Source organism: Biomphalaria glabrata, chromosome 18 (assembly GCF_947242115.1).
Source record: "Biomphalaria glabrata chromosome 18, xgBioGlab47.1, whole genome shotgun sequence".
In the NCBI taxonomy this organism is placed as follows: domain Eukaryota; kingdom Metazoa; phylum Mollusca; class Gastropoda; family Planorbidae; genus Biomphalaria; species Biomphalaria glabrata.
Window position 1 is genome coordinate 16,798,039 of NC_074728.1, and position 15,248 is coordinate 16,813,286.

The 15,248-nt window shown below is 33.9% G+C and overlaps 1 protein-coding gene across 5 annotated transcripts in view; it reads left to right on the top strand.

The window, feature by feature from the left end:
• LOC106053289 (uncharacterized) overlaps positions 1–14,204 on the top strand; it is an 85,476-nt gene extending 71,272 nt beyond the window's left edge. For 4 of the 5 annotated variants that reach the window (XM_056017096.1, XM_056017097.1, XM_056017098.1 and 1 more), the window contains 3 exons: positions 3,613–3,764; positions 5,956–6,001; positions 11,443–14,204. In XM_056017096.1, the coding sequence (XP_055873071.1) occupies positions 3,744–3,764; positions 5,956–6,001; positions 11,443–14,060 (2,685 nt within the window). In that variant the 5' untranslated portion in view covers positions 3,613–3,743 and the 3' untranslated portion in view covers positions 14,061–14,204. The remainder of the gene's footprint in view (positions 1–3,612; positions 3,765–5,955; positions 6,002–11,442) is intronic. The other variant, XM_056017099.1, reaches the window with a different exon arrangement.
• Positions 14,205–15,248: the final 1,044 nt, after the last annotated feature.

The window sequence follows — 15,248 nt, forward strand, 5'->3', positions numbered from 1 at the left end:
CCCTCTTCTATAAAACAAAATAAACAAAAAATAATGCAAACGACAATCCCCACATTTCAAGAGCACAGCTAAGGAAGATTTTGATTTTAAACCCCCTCCGAAATTTACTATTAAACCCTCTTTTCAATATAAAAAAGCAAATTACACACTGAAAATGCTATAAGGTAGCCAAAAGGAGTTTTGAGTTTAAACCCCCCTTCAGCGGGGTTTAAAGCTAAAAATACCTCTTCAATATAAAAAAATAAAATTACACACTCCAAATTCTATGAGTGCAGCTAAAGGGGGTTTTGAGTTTTGAGTTTAACCCTCCCCCCTCAAGTGGGGTTTGAAGATGAAAAAATACCTCTTCAATATAAAAAAAAAGCAAATTAGACACTCAAAAATTTTTGAGCGTAACAAAAGGGTTTTTAATTTAAAACCCACCAGTGGGGTTTGAAGCTAAAAAAATACCTCATCATATATATATATATAAATTATATTATATATAATATATATTATATATATATATTCATAATTCGGAACAAGTTATAAATACTTTAAGCTATTGCGATTTTTTGGATGGAAAATTAAAGATTAATCAGATTTTCAATAGCTTTTAGTCTTTTTTTTATATTACCATCTCTGGCAGAGAGACTGTGGCATCTATCGATATATATATGTATATAAATATAAATATAAATATAAATATATCTATAAATATAAATATAAATATATATATATATTGTTGTAAAGTAAGACTAAGACTAAAACTGCTTTATTGATCGTTACGGAAATCTGTTGTGATTACAAGGACTCTTTTCTCATTTATAGACAACACAATAAAAAAAAAACATACAAATAACTACAACAGACACAACATAAAGAGTTCATTCAGCGACTATACACAGGTATCTTGGTGCTTTTCATGTTCTCTGATCAATGAGTGGTGGTGATAGAGCCTGACCGAGTGAGGTACGAACGAGTTTTTGTACCGCTCCGTTCTTGTTTTGATTGACAGCAGTCGCCCACTTCGCGACGACCTGGCGTAGTTCTGATGGAGTGGGTGGCCGTTGTCTTCCAAGATTTTTTTCGATTTTTCTTAGGCACTTTTGTTCAAAAAGTTCCTTTAAATGTGGTAATGTTGTGAGTGTAATTTTTTATCCTTTTTTTATGATGTTTTCTAGACGTCGCAACAGTTTAGATGAGGCGTTGCCTTGCCAACAAGTTATTCCGTATGTTAGCAGATTTTGTATTGTCGCGCCGTAAAAAGTCTCAATGATCTTATTGTTTAGTTTAAAGCTATTGAGTTTGTATAGAAAAAACAGTCGCTGGGCTGTTTTTTTGTCAGAGTTCCATTGTGCCCAGTACGCCTTCATAAGACAAGACAGATAAGATAAGATAAGACTGCTTTATTGATCCTTACGGAAATTTGTTGTGATTACAAGGACTCGTTTCTTATATAAAGACAACACAACAGAAAAATACACATAAATACAACAGACAACATAAAGAGCTCATTCAGCGACTACACACAGGTATCTTGGTGCATTTCATGTTCCCTGATCAATGAGTGGCGGTGATAGAGTCTGACCGAATGAGGTACGAACGAGTTTTTCTATCGCTCCGTTCTTGTTTTGATTGACAGCATTCGCCCACTTCCCGACGACCTGGCGTAGTTCTGATGGAGTGGGTGGCCGTTGTCTTCCAAGATTTTTTCGATTTTTCTTAGGCACTTTTGTTCAAAAAGTTCCTTTAAATGTGGTAATGTTGTGAGTGTAATTTTTGATGCTTTTTTTTATGATGTTTTCTAGACGTCGCAACAGTTTAGATGAGGCGTTGCCTTGCCAACAACTTATTCCGTATGTTAGCAGATTTTGTATAGTCGCGCCGTAAAATGTCTCAAGGATCTTCTTGTTTAATTTAAAATTGTTGAGTTTGTATAGAAAAAAGAGTCGCTGGGCTGTTTTCTTTGTCAAAGTTCCAAGGTGGTCTTCATGGCAGCCCTTTTCTCAGCGATGTGTTCCCAATCTGTCCGTTGTCCCCTCTCCTTCCAAAGAAGAACGGTTACCAGATCCTCATCTTTCAGCTGATCCTCTCGGATATTCTCATCATACCAAGGTCCTGAAACATTCACGTCCAAACGTTGACAATCGATTATCTCTTCCTTTTCCTCAGCTTTCTTACAATGTTTGCATTCTGTTTTGCAAGGTCGTCGAGATAGCGCATCAGCATTCTGATGAATTAGTCCTTTTCGATGGTGAATTTCAAATTCATAGTTTTGCAGACGTTCGATCCACCTAGCGACATGACCTTCAGGGCACTTAAAAGAAAGCAGACATTGTATTGCTGCGTGATCTAGATCTAGTGGAAATCTGATTAGTGAGTTAGGTCAATATTTAGTGGTCTTAATCAATTCATTTGCGGCAAACAATATTTTTTTAACTGCAGGAACATCAAATACACCCTTTTATAGTCTTAAGACTTATTATTGAGATCTATTAAGTTTAAATCAACAGCTAGGCCTATATAGATCTAAAAGCATTAGGGTAACCAACTCTAAAAAAAAAATCTTAATCCACATCCTCTCTGACCATAAACTAAATAGACTGTATCCAACTGATTTTAACAACCTGGTCAGCTAGACATACACATGACCGCATGTAGGCTTAGTGTACTGTACGTGTTTAGTCGATAATACAGACTACCATGCATTAAGCGTTATGCAATAGTGTTTGCTTAATGTGGAGAGGTCAGACAAGAAAATAACAATAGACAGTGTGTCCGACTGTGTACACGTGTAGGTCCATATAGTGTACTGAGTGTGCAGTCCATAATGACAGGATCACCCATTTTTTTTTCTCTTGCGCGTTTAACGGTTATGCAATAGTGTTAGTTGTATTTTTAGTGGTCAGACAAGAAAATAGCACATCGGCTTTGTTAGTCAAGCATGTATTTTACACTATGAAATAGTTATACAGGTCAAATCTGCCATAGTGGACAACTTCGAGGGCCGATTTTGAGTTTTTGTTTTCACACAAACTATCTTTGTAACATTGTTCAATACGACAATGTGCACCGAGTTCTTGTTTACATTTCACTTAAAGATTTCATTCCATATGAGGTTAAATGAAAAAAAAGATTCAATGCTTCACACGGCTTAGAGGGTTACTAGACATTGATGCATTAGCTATTATAGCATTTCATTTTTTAAAATTCAGTACCAGGTGACCGAGTCTCGCTCGGTTGAAATGATTTGTAAAAGATATTTAGCCAAAGTTATTTTGGAAACCCCGGTTCTATACTAGACTCCATCTGAATATGGATATTTGTAGATCGTAACCTGAGAATAAAATGTGATTCATTACATTTCTTCAAATAGGCCTGGTTTACACTGAATAATATTTTTAAAGTAGTTTATTAAATGCTTAAGAATATTTTTTACATTACCCAAATATTCGTTGTGCTTGCCACATGACACCCTCGTCACCTGACAATGCCATATAGATCTCAAGGTCTAAGACAATACAAGGGGAGATCCTTCTGGGGTGGCCTCTGAGTTTATGCAAAAACACAAATTCTCTTAATATCAGTAGTCGCTTGTGTATTCATTAGAACATTCGTTCTTTTTCTTAGAAACTTTTGAGACTGAATTATGCAGTTGCATTTCAACTCTTTCTCTCCTAACCGACGATACAAACGTTGATTCCATCAGAATGTGGTAAATAATTACGGAAAGAAAGAGTTAAGAACGGAATATATCTCTCATGGTTAGTACATCTCTCATGGTTAGTACATCTCTCATGTATAGTATATCTCTCATGGTTAGTACATCTTTCATGGTTAGTATATCTCTCATGTTTAGTACATCTCTCATGTTTAGTATATCTCTCATGTTTAGTATATCTCTCATGGTTAGTATATCTCTCATGTTTAGTACATCTCTCATGTTTAGTATATCTCTCATGGTTAGTATATCTCTCATGTTTAGTACATCTCTCATGTTTAGTATATCTCTCATGGTTAGTACATCTCTCATGTTTAGTACATCTCTCATGGTTAGTACATCTCTCATGGTTAGTACATCTCTCATGGTTAGTACATCTCTCATGGTTAGTACATCTCTCATGTATAGTATATCTCTCATGGTTAGTACATCTCTCATGGTTAGTATATCTCTCATGTTTAGTACATCTCTCATGTTTAGTATATCTCTCATGGTTAGTACATCTCTCATGTTTAGTACATCTCTCATGTTTAGTATATCTCTCATGGTTAGTACATCTCTCATGGTTAGTACATCTCTCATGTTTAGTATATCTCTCATGGTTAGTACATCTCTCATGGTTAGTATATCTCTCATGTTTAGTACATCTCTCATGTTTAGTATATCTCTCATGTTTAGTACATCTCTCATGTTTAGTATATCTCTCATGGTTAGTACATCTCTCATGTTTAGTACATCTCTCATGTTTAGTATATCTCTCATGGTTAGTATATCTCTCATGGTTAGTACATCTCTCATGTTTAGTACATCTCTCATGGTTAGTATATCTCTCATGTTTAGTACATCTCTCATGGTTAGTATATCTCTCATGTTTAGTACATCTCTCATGTTTAGTATATCTCTCATGTTTAGTATATCTCTCATGGTTAGTATATCTCTCATGTTTAGTACATCTCTCATGTTTAGTATATCTCTCATGGTTAGTATATCTCTCATGTTTAGTACATCTCTCATGTTTAGTATATCTCTCATGGTTAGTACATCTCTCATGTTTAGTACATCTCTCATGGTTAGTACATCTCTCATGGTTAGTACATCTCTCATGGTTAGTACATCTCTCATGTTTAGTATATCTCTCATGGTTAGTACATCTCTCATGCTTAGTACATCTCTCATGTATAGTATATCTCTCATGGTTAGTACATCTCTCATGGTTAGTATATCTCTCATGTTTAGTACATCTCTCATGTTTAGTATATCTCTCATGGTTAGTACATCTCTCATGTTTAGTACATCTCTCATGTTTAGTATATCTCTCATGGTTAGTACATCTCTCATGGTTAGTACATCTCTCATGTTTAGTATATCTCTCATGGTTAGTACATCTCTCATGGTTAGTATATCTCTCATGTTTAGTACATCTCTCATGTTTAGTATATCTCTCATGTTTAGTACATCTCTCATGTTTAGTATATCTCTCATGGTTAGTACATCTCTCATGTTTAGTACATCTCTCATGTTTAGTATATCTCTCATGGTTAGTATATCTCTCATGGTTAGTACATCTCTCATGTTTAGTACATCTCTCATGGTTAGTATATCTCTCATGTTTAGTACATCTCTCATGGTTAGTACATCTCTCATGGTTAGTACATCTCTCATGTTTAGTACATCTCTCATGTTTAGTATATCTCTCATGGTTAGTACATCTCTCATGTTTAGTACATCTCTCATGTTTAGTACATCTCTCATGTTTAGTATATCTCTCATGGTTAGTACATCTCTCATGTTTAGTACATCTCTCATGTTTAGTATATCTCTCATGGTTAGTACATCTCTCATGTTTAGTACATCTCTCATGTTTAGTATATCTCTCATGGTTAGTATATCTCTCATGGTTAGTACATCTCTCATGTTTAGTACATCTCTCATGGTTAGTATATCTCTCATGTTTAGTATATCTCTCATGGTTAGTACATCTCTCATGTTTAGTACATCTCTCATGTTTAGTATATCTCTCATGGTTAGTACATCTCTCATGGTTAGTATATCTCTCATGGTTAGTACATCTCTCATGGTTAGTACATTTCTCAAGATTAAAATGTTTTTCATGGTTATAACATCTCTTTAGATTTATATATTTCTCTTTTTTTTTTTTTTTTTTGGTGCACCATTTTTTTCTTTTTGTTTTTTCTTTTTATTTTTCATTATAACATTTTAAACATTTTTTCAAATGTATAATTCAACAATAGGCTGATAATACCTCAATACAAGGCCCACCAAAATTAACTCTGAAAGGTAAGATGGTTTATTTATTATATCGATGGGTATAGCTTAATACTTCATTTATTTCAAAAAATGTTGGTGGTCATCTTTTTATTTTAATAACTATCACCTAATAATTTTTTTTTTCTTCTAGCACTCCGTAACAATCAAATAAAAAAAAATTACGTTATTAGAAATAGAATACAAAATATAAATAGAAATATTAAATGTCTAAAGAAATGTGCTTCCTAGGCTACAAATTAACAGACTAACATTTTGCATTTGAACAACGTGCTTGTAAAAAAAAAAAGCAGTCGAATTTCAAAAAGCAATTCCCAATTTTGTAAACCCCATGATTTTTATTTTACAATACCTCTACCGAAGTCATTCCTTCATGAAACCTGGAGTCAGCAGAAACCTGGACAGCTTAACTCAAAACAGATTTTTGTTAGAAATTGAACAATTGATGTATATCGCTGAGAAAATAATTACTAGCTCCTTTGCCACACGGGGAAAATATATTTACACTTTTTAAATAAAATAAATCTAAATTAGGCAGGAAAAGACTTTAAATAACCAACTGAACATGGTGTAGTCCGCCATAGTGTACCAAAATTATACGATAACAGGATAAATTTAAAGTTGCTTCATTTAATTGAAAGAATATTTAAGCTTTACTAATATTTTTTACGTAAATCAAATTTAGGTTTTACATTAACATGAAGATCTAGATCTACACTAAATCTTAAGAGATCTAAATCAGAAACTTAGTTCTAGTATTAGATCTAGATGGCCATATAATGATAATATCAGTAAAATAATCGCTGTTCGAAGTTCAGGTGGCTCCATTACTAATCCACACTTTCACGCATCTGACGGCCTCATAATCACGGAACTGAAACCTGGTTTAATGCAAATATTTTTTACAATTATTTTACTTTATAATTAATTTATTTGTAAGTTGTATAATGGATGTATTGTCTTCTTTAATTATGTATTTTTAATGTTTTTGTTGTCTTAAAGAGAAAAAGGACCCCCCCCGAAAAAAAAAGGATTAACCGAGCGATTTTCTACTCTTTTCCATTATTGTTTTTTTTTATATAACTTTCACTAGTTATTAAGAAAAAAAACACTCACTCTTTACGTTGTATAAAGAAAGTATTGCCTTAACAAAAGTATTGTGTAAATGTTTTTCTTGTTTTCATTACAATACCTCTTTTCAACTAAGAACCTTTTGGTTTCTGGTTGGGCTAAAAATCAAAATAATAGACAATATGTCAAAAACAGCTCTATCGATATTTCTAGAAATTGGACTATTGATTAATATCGTTAGGAATCGTTGGAGTTTAACGTTATAATTTTTCAAAATAAAAAAGACACAAATTTAAATTTGGATAGAGAACGAAAAAATATTGTTACGAATCTCACTATCCAGGCTCTCTGCAAAATGCACCATACACCACCAACTTAAAGAACTTGGCAACTCAGGGCTCCAAAGTAACGTAACTCTTTAATAGTTGATAAATAACAGCCAATACTGTACAATTGGCAACACGTACACTGTACAAATATCTCTCCGATAACACCATTCCGCCGTATCAACACTTGCACTGGCCTCTCCGTCTAGCTCCGGGCTTGCAGTGGGTTCAACAGTTCAGGACTGACTTCACACACTAGGCTCGTTGTGTCGGACTCGATCGCAGACCAAGATCAAGATGCCAGACGTCTCAACTGTACTTGACAGTACTCCGCACTGAACCGTCGTAATGCTCCGTACAGAACCACACCGTTGAACTGTGCTGTAGTCGACCGTGTTCTGAGCCCTGTCGTGAACCTTCTATCGTGAACCGTCTTGACTACGACGCCTCCGCTCTTTATATAGGGTCCCTACTGGCCTTCTAGAACCGGACAGAACGCCGCTCGACGTTTCTGGGTGGTCAGATGACTACAACTCTCGTGACGCTCCTGAGCTCTGTTCACGACGTCGATCCTTCCCGAACCGTCATGATGATACTCGTCTCGGCTGACCGCGTAACTCGTCACGGTTGACCGCTCGTCTAGCTGGCCCGAGGTGATTTGCGTCGGCTGACTACACTCACACCACTATTCCCATCTGTGCCATGTATATTGAATGAACTATACATTTTTGTATTTTCCGCAGGTAGGCATTATTAATTCAAGTGTTTAATAAATTAATGTTCAGGAATTTTTATGCGTATTGTCTTTTAGGTCTAGATCTAAAGACTTATTATTGTAATTTTCATGAGACCCTAAATTAAATAATATAAATATTTATAATCACTATTATAATATTTTTTTCACATAACCATATATCAATGAGATTATAATTTCCTAAGGTAACACATATTGTTCTAAGCAATCAGTTAAAATACAGCAGCCTGGACTAACTGCATAAATTAAAACAAAAATTATTTTTTTATATTATTGTTTTTATTTTATCAACTAATAACCTTATATTCATCATAATTAGTTATATAATTAGCAATTATAAGGGCAATATGCCATATAGCAATAATATATGATAATATTGGTTAACAAAAAACAAACATTTGTTCTAAATGAAGTCTTGATCTCTCTCGATACATATATCAGTCATTGATTCCTACAGTGGCATATCCTGCCATGTACACTGGGAGTGGACGTGACTAAAAATTATAATTTAAAAAGAACAAGCTACAAGAGTAAATTTTTAAAATCAATTATAATACTAGGATACGTTATGTTTCTAAATCAATTAGTTTTCTTATCTTATCTTATATAATACAGACGTTACTTCAAAAAAGAAGATGATTACGTCCTACGCGTCATGCATTTAGTCATGCATATTAACCAATGACTTAAATTCTGCCAAGTCACCGGTTTTTACTGGCTAGCTCAGGCAACCCATTACATGCTCTAATAGCACTAGGGAAGAAGGAGTATTTGAAAATATTTGTATAAATGCGTTATTATTTACATTTTCCGAACTAGTTTCATTTTTTTATTTTTTTTTAAAATGTTGTCACTTTGAAGCGCAATAAAATAATAAAGCGCAACGATAAAAGTCAAACAGCACGGAAAAATGTAGAAAAACATGTTCTTAAACAAAAACAAAAGAACAAATAGAAAAAAACTTGAATATTTTTTTAAATATATTTTTGTAGAGACTTACACTGCCAGTGTACAAAGTGGGATATGGGCTAAGGGGATGTGATCACTTCCCAATTATCATTGGTAAAAACCTACCTTTATTGGGAAGACCTCAGCGGTGGAAGCTGAATAAAGCCGATTGGGAACAATTCCAAATAGATGCTCTGAGGATATCATAGAAAATATCCTAAATGAACAGATTGCAGCTGATACCTTTGCTAGCAAGGTACTTGATATTTCCAGGAAAGTTGTACCCCTAACATCCGCATATCCAAAACGGCCTAGGAAATCATGGTTTGATACAGCTTGCAAAAGTGCTATTGGCGAAAAACGAATGTCTGCATTTAAAAAGAATCATTCCCAGGAAAATCTAAAGCTATTCACGATAGCTAGAGCAAAGGCTAAACAAACCATACGGTCAGCCAAAAGGAATTCCTGGAGAAATTTTGTTGGCAGTCTGGATGCCAAATCTTCTGCTAAAGCTGTTTGGAAGGCTGTAAAACGGATCAAAGGGAAAGAATAAAATGGAATAGGGCATTTGAAAAACCAAGGACGAACTGTTACGTCCCCCAGAGATATAGCTGACTGCCTTGCATCCTGAAGAGCAGATAAATCATCCACTTCACACTACATGAAAGAATTCCAAAAAGTTAAAATCGGGAGGAAAGACATCCCATTGATTTTAGATCTAAGAACAATGAAGACTATAACAAACCGTTCTCACTTGAAGAATTGAGGGATTTGCTGGACACAGCGCCAGGAGAAGATGAAATCCATTATCAGTTTCTTAGACATCTTCCCGAGCCCTCATTGGCAACCCTGCTACAAATCTATAACTGTGTATATCAAACAGGCGCTTTCCCAAACAGCTGGAGGAAAGCTACAGTTATACCGATACCTAAACCGGGAAAAATGGGTCTAACCCAATCAACTATCTTCCAATAGCACTAACAAGCCGCATATGCAAAACCATGGAAAGGATTATAAATAATAGGTTGGTCTGGTACCTTAAGAAAAATAAAATAATCTCCAACTACCAATGCGGATTCCGGCAGGGGCGACAACAACTGACCACCTGGTAAGGCAGGAATCTTTTATCAAAAATGCATTTCTTAGACGAGAACATCTAGTAAATGTATTTTTCGATATTGAAAAGGCTTATGATACAACCTGGAAACATGACATTCTACGTGACCTGGAGCTTAAGGGACACCTTCCCTGCTTTGTGAGGTAATTCTTAAAGGACTGGAAATTTCAGGTTCTAGTGGGCAACTCCGCTTCTGACACTTAAGACTAGGACATTGGTGTATTCCAGGGCACCATTATCTCAGTAACCCTGTTTAACATTAAAATAAACAGCATTATAAAAGCTCTGTCCCCTGGCATAGAGTGCTGTCTGTATGTTGATGATTTTGTCATTTTTAAACATGGCAAAAACATGAATACTTTAGAAAGAAAATTACATTTATGTTTAAATAAAATTCAAAATTGGGCAAACGATAATGGTTTAAAATTTTCGGACTCCAAAATAGTAAACATTTTTGTAGTTTAAGGGAAATTCACCCAGACCCAGAATTCTTTTTTTTTTCCTATTGTAAAAATTACAAAAATTTTAGGCCTCACCCTAGATTTCAAATTAAATTTTCTCCCACACTTTAAGGAACCTAAGAAGAAATACCAAAAGTAATTAAACATACTCAGAGTATTAAGCAACTTCAGCCATCTATAAATTACATAAATTACATGGAATCAAGTTCACGGAAATCAATTATAATCCCAAGAAAATATCGAATACACAATAAGTAAAACTTTGTATTCTACAGACCGAACAGGTCTTAATGACTTAACTACATAACATTTAGCTCTTGTGGTATGATGGAAGAGTAACCCTTTAGGGATTACGGGCACGATATGGCCTAAATTGTACCGATGTGCCAAAAATTCAAAACTCAAACTGAAAACCCCCTTGGCTGCGCTGTGACAGGTGATGGTTTAGTAATAATATATTACCTAAAATTAAAAGCAAAAAATCTGTTACTAAATTCCGATTTCCCCTTCCCCACCCCGCCGCAGGTGTGATTTCATTTCGGCACCCTCCCTCCTTACTACGCCCATGGTAATTTTTTTAAAGTCTAGCTGATTTATACATTCGCTAAACAAGGATTCTTACTGAGATTATGTGATGGGGTAAAATATGTTCCTTTTTTTAAAATCTAACATTCGTTAGTTATTAAGAGAAAATTAATCTTCTTGTAAGTTTTAAAAGGGTGGTATTGTCTTTTAATAAAATATAACTTTTTAAATGTTTTTTCTTGTATTTTCAGAAAGACACAAGTTAATATTTGGAACGTGGAATGTAACAAGTCTTAAAAAGAATGACAGTTTGGTTTTAGATGAACTAGAAAAATACAATGTAGATATAGCTTGTATTCAAGAAACTAAATATGAGGAAGGTACATTTGAAATTGGGGACTACACACTTGTTACGAAATGCTATGAAAAAGGCATGATATACGGCTTAGGTTTTATGATAAAAAAAACATTGTTTAAATACATAGAAATTGAGGAAGATCAAACCGACAGGATTTGCTTCTTAAAGTTAAGAACAGATGCAGGAATTGTACACATAATAAATGTTTATTTTCCACAAAATTTTTCAAAATTCGAAAAAGTCGAAAAGAAAGAAGATTGTTTTCTTGCACTTGAGGATAAGTTATTACAAATTTCAGAGAAAAAAATTGTTTTCATTTTGGGAGACTTTAACTCACACATTGGATCTGACAGTCTAGCCTGGTTTAGATGTCTTGGAGAGCATGGAATACCTTGCGAGGTTAATGATAATGGACAAAGATTACTTGAGTTTTGCACTTTTTATGATCTTGGTATAACTCATTCATTTTTTGATCAAACAGAAAATGCGCAATACACTTTTCAGAGTAGGTCAAAACACAAGACATACATTGATTTTTGTATTACTCGTAATAAACATAGACACTTTGTTAAAATGACAAAGTCAAATCTTCCATCACAAACTTTAATGGATCATCTTTTAGTGACAAGTGATATCGAGTTAAGCTTAAGCCTTAATAAGGAAAATTGTCAAGACAAAACTTTATCTAAATCGCAGTTTTTGCTTGTATCAACATTCGTCATATTATCTTGCCAAAGTCAACAAAAAAATTATGATGTTGAAGAAAAATGGCAAGAAATCAAAAAGAAACTTTTTCCAACCGAGCCCTTTGACAAGCTTTATGAAGAAAATTTCTCCAAGTTTAAAAAACAATTAAAAGAAATATCTGTCATTTATAATTCAGTGATTAATAACAATAATGGCAGAATGACCGAAAAGGAAAGGTTAGGGTTTGGGTGTATTATAAAAGAAATTGTCCAGAACTATGAGGATGACTCTAATGAAAATATCGAGATACCGGAACAAATTATGCTAGATTTATTAAACAGTGCTATAAATGAAGGAATGGCTTCAAATGTTGATGATACTGACATTTTATTTCAAGACTTGCCAACACTAGAAGAAATAGAAAAGTTAATTGAAAACGTTGAAGGACAGATTGACGTTAAAGCCATTTTGAGACCCAATGTCTTAATTTTACAGCAGTTGTATGAGTTGTGCTGGACATCAGAATATATTCCATTAGAGTTGTCCTTTGTTGGTCTTGCATATCATAAGCAAAAAACAGCTGCAGATAATAATAATGTCTTTAATCTTTCATACTTAATAGGGCATTTATATGTTTTCATTATGTTGGTTAGAGTTAAAAAACTGAGAAACAAAGAAATCAACGAACACTGCGTTTCAGACTGTGAATCAAAGTCTGAATTATTGTTTCAATTATGTCGGCATCAAGAACAACATCAAAAAGAAGACAAGGAACTGTATAGAGGATTTGTTTCTATACTGGACAATTTGGAACATACCAATACTGTATTTTTTGAACACCTATCTAAACTAAATACACCAATAAAACTTCTAAATATTTTGTCATCTGTAATACCCTTTCTGCAATGTTCGAACTATTTATGTTCAGAGAAATATTTCTGGCACAGAGATGCTAAGGCACATTGCTGTTCAATGGACACCATTCTTTCCGATTTATCGTGGTCACTTGTTAACAAATGCCTGATAAAGTCAAAGTTTACAGGTAATTTATCATTTGTTGCTAGTTATCTAAACACTGTAGTCATAGAAACACAATCAGGAGAAAGTCTTAAATACTATTTATCACTCTTGCAACAGATCTGCCAAAGTAAAGGATTTCAAATGAGTAAACCTCAAGCGTGGGCTCACAACGTTAAAAACAGTAACAGATATAAAGCAACAAGCAAAGAATTTCGACTATGTTCTCGAGTAAAATATTTAGATCTAATTTTTTCAAGCGATAACGAATTTGATAGCGAAATCTCATATAGAATATCTAAATCCTCTATCATATTGTCCAACATTTTAAAGAAATTTTCTACTGGAACAGAGGAGAACTATATGACAATTATGAGTCAGTTCGAAAAGCTCGTTCTGGAGGAGCTCAGTACCAACAGTGAACATTTTGTTATGTTGCCGGGACAGGAAAAAACTTTGGAGGATTTTCGGAAAAAATGTATAAGACGAATTAAGTTTTTTTGTGGCATATGCAGACCATCATTTAAAACATTATTAAGTGTCAAACGGCTGCAATTTAGAAAAAAATTACCATCCTTTCTAGAAGATAAAATTGACAAAAAAAGAATAGATCGCAGAAATTATCATGACTATCATACACAAAGCATACGAGATGCAGAATATCATAGAATAGATTTAAACACAATTTTGGATGTAAATAAAGATGAAAAAGAAGTCAAGAGACTGTTAGAAAGCACTAGTAGAAAGATAAAATGGAGAGAGAATTTAGCAATGCCCAAGAGCCCGGCGAAAAGAAACAAAAAGTAAAATAAACCGAAAATTGGGGAAGAAGTCTACTATGTTAAAAAAGAAGCTAAAAAGAATTATCTTGTTGAGAAAGAAGATTTACACATTTCTTTTCTAGATCCACGTACCATGCCTAGAAGTTTCAAGATGACTCTAGGCTATTGAATAGGGGGAAGAAGTCTACTATGTTAAAAAAGAAGCTAAAAAGAATTATCTTGTTGAGAAAGAAGATTTACACATTTCTTTTCTAGATCCACGTACCATGCCTAGAAGTTTCAAGATGACTCTAGGCTATTGAATAGGGTCTACTATAGAGTTATAGGGACACGCAACCAAGTTGAAAGAAATTTGTTTATAAATGCAACATTTAGTTTGTGGTTCTGTATCTTATTTGGATTTGTGAAATTATTCTTTTTATTATTCCTATGGATTGAAGTGTTCTGAATTTCTATTTTAGATTGTTATTTCTCTGTACTCATGTGAAAGTCAAGTTACATGAAGACACCGAGCCGCTGCAGTGCATCAGCACATGACTTGACAAAATACATGTCGTTTGAAAACATACAAACGAAAGATATAAAAATATTACCTCAGATGTCTATTATGGCAAAAAAAAAATTTTTTTTAGAAACAATTATAAAACAACAGTGAAACGTAAGAAAAATGGAAGAAGGAAAATTGGTAGAAATTTTCAAATAACTTTAGAAAAGAAAGAATTTTAATGACGCCTCGTTGAAAATGTATAAAAGCCAATTAAATAATAAGGATTTATTTGTGAAAGAAATAGTACAGAGAAATAATTTGAGACTGTAGTACCAAATGGATAAATGTCTTATTTTTGTACACGGGATTCATAAAAGAATGAAAAACCCTTGTGTTACGTCTTCATATTTGATGAGACTCTTTAGATATGAAAACGACAAATCACCGTTTATAATACTTTAATCTTTATTAACACTGAAAACACTTTCTTGTTCATATTCCTCCATTTTGGTTCCTCTTCCCCTTTCAACACGCAAACGCACAATTTCACATTTACACTAAGATGCGTGTGACGAAATACGTCCTCTCAATACAGAACTGACCAGTGCGGAACTAACCCCCCCCTCTTAACCACTAGTTAACATTGTATAGCCCCTTTTAACACTAAACCGACCAGTGTAGAACACAAACATCCTATTACACCAAGGTTAGATCCAACCCCCAAAT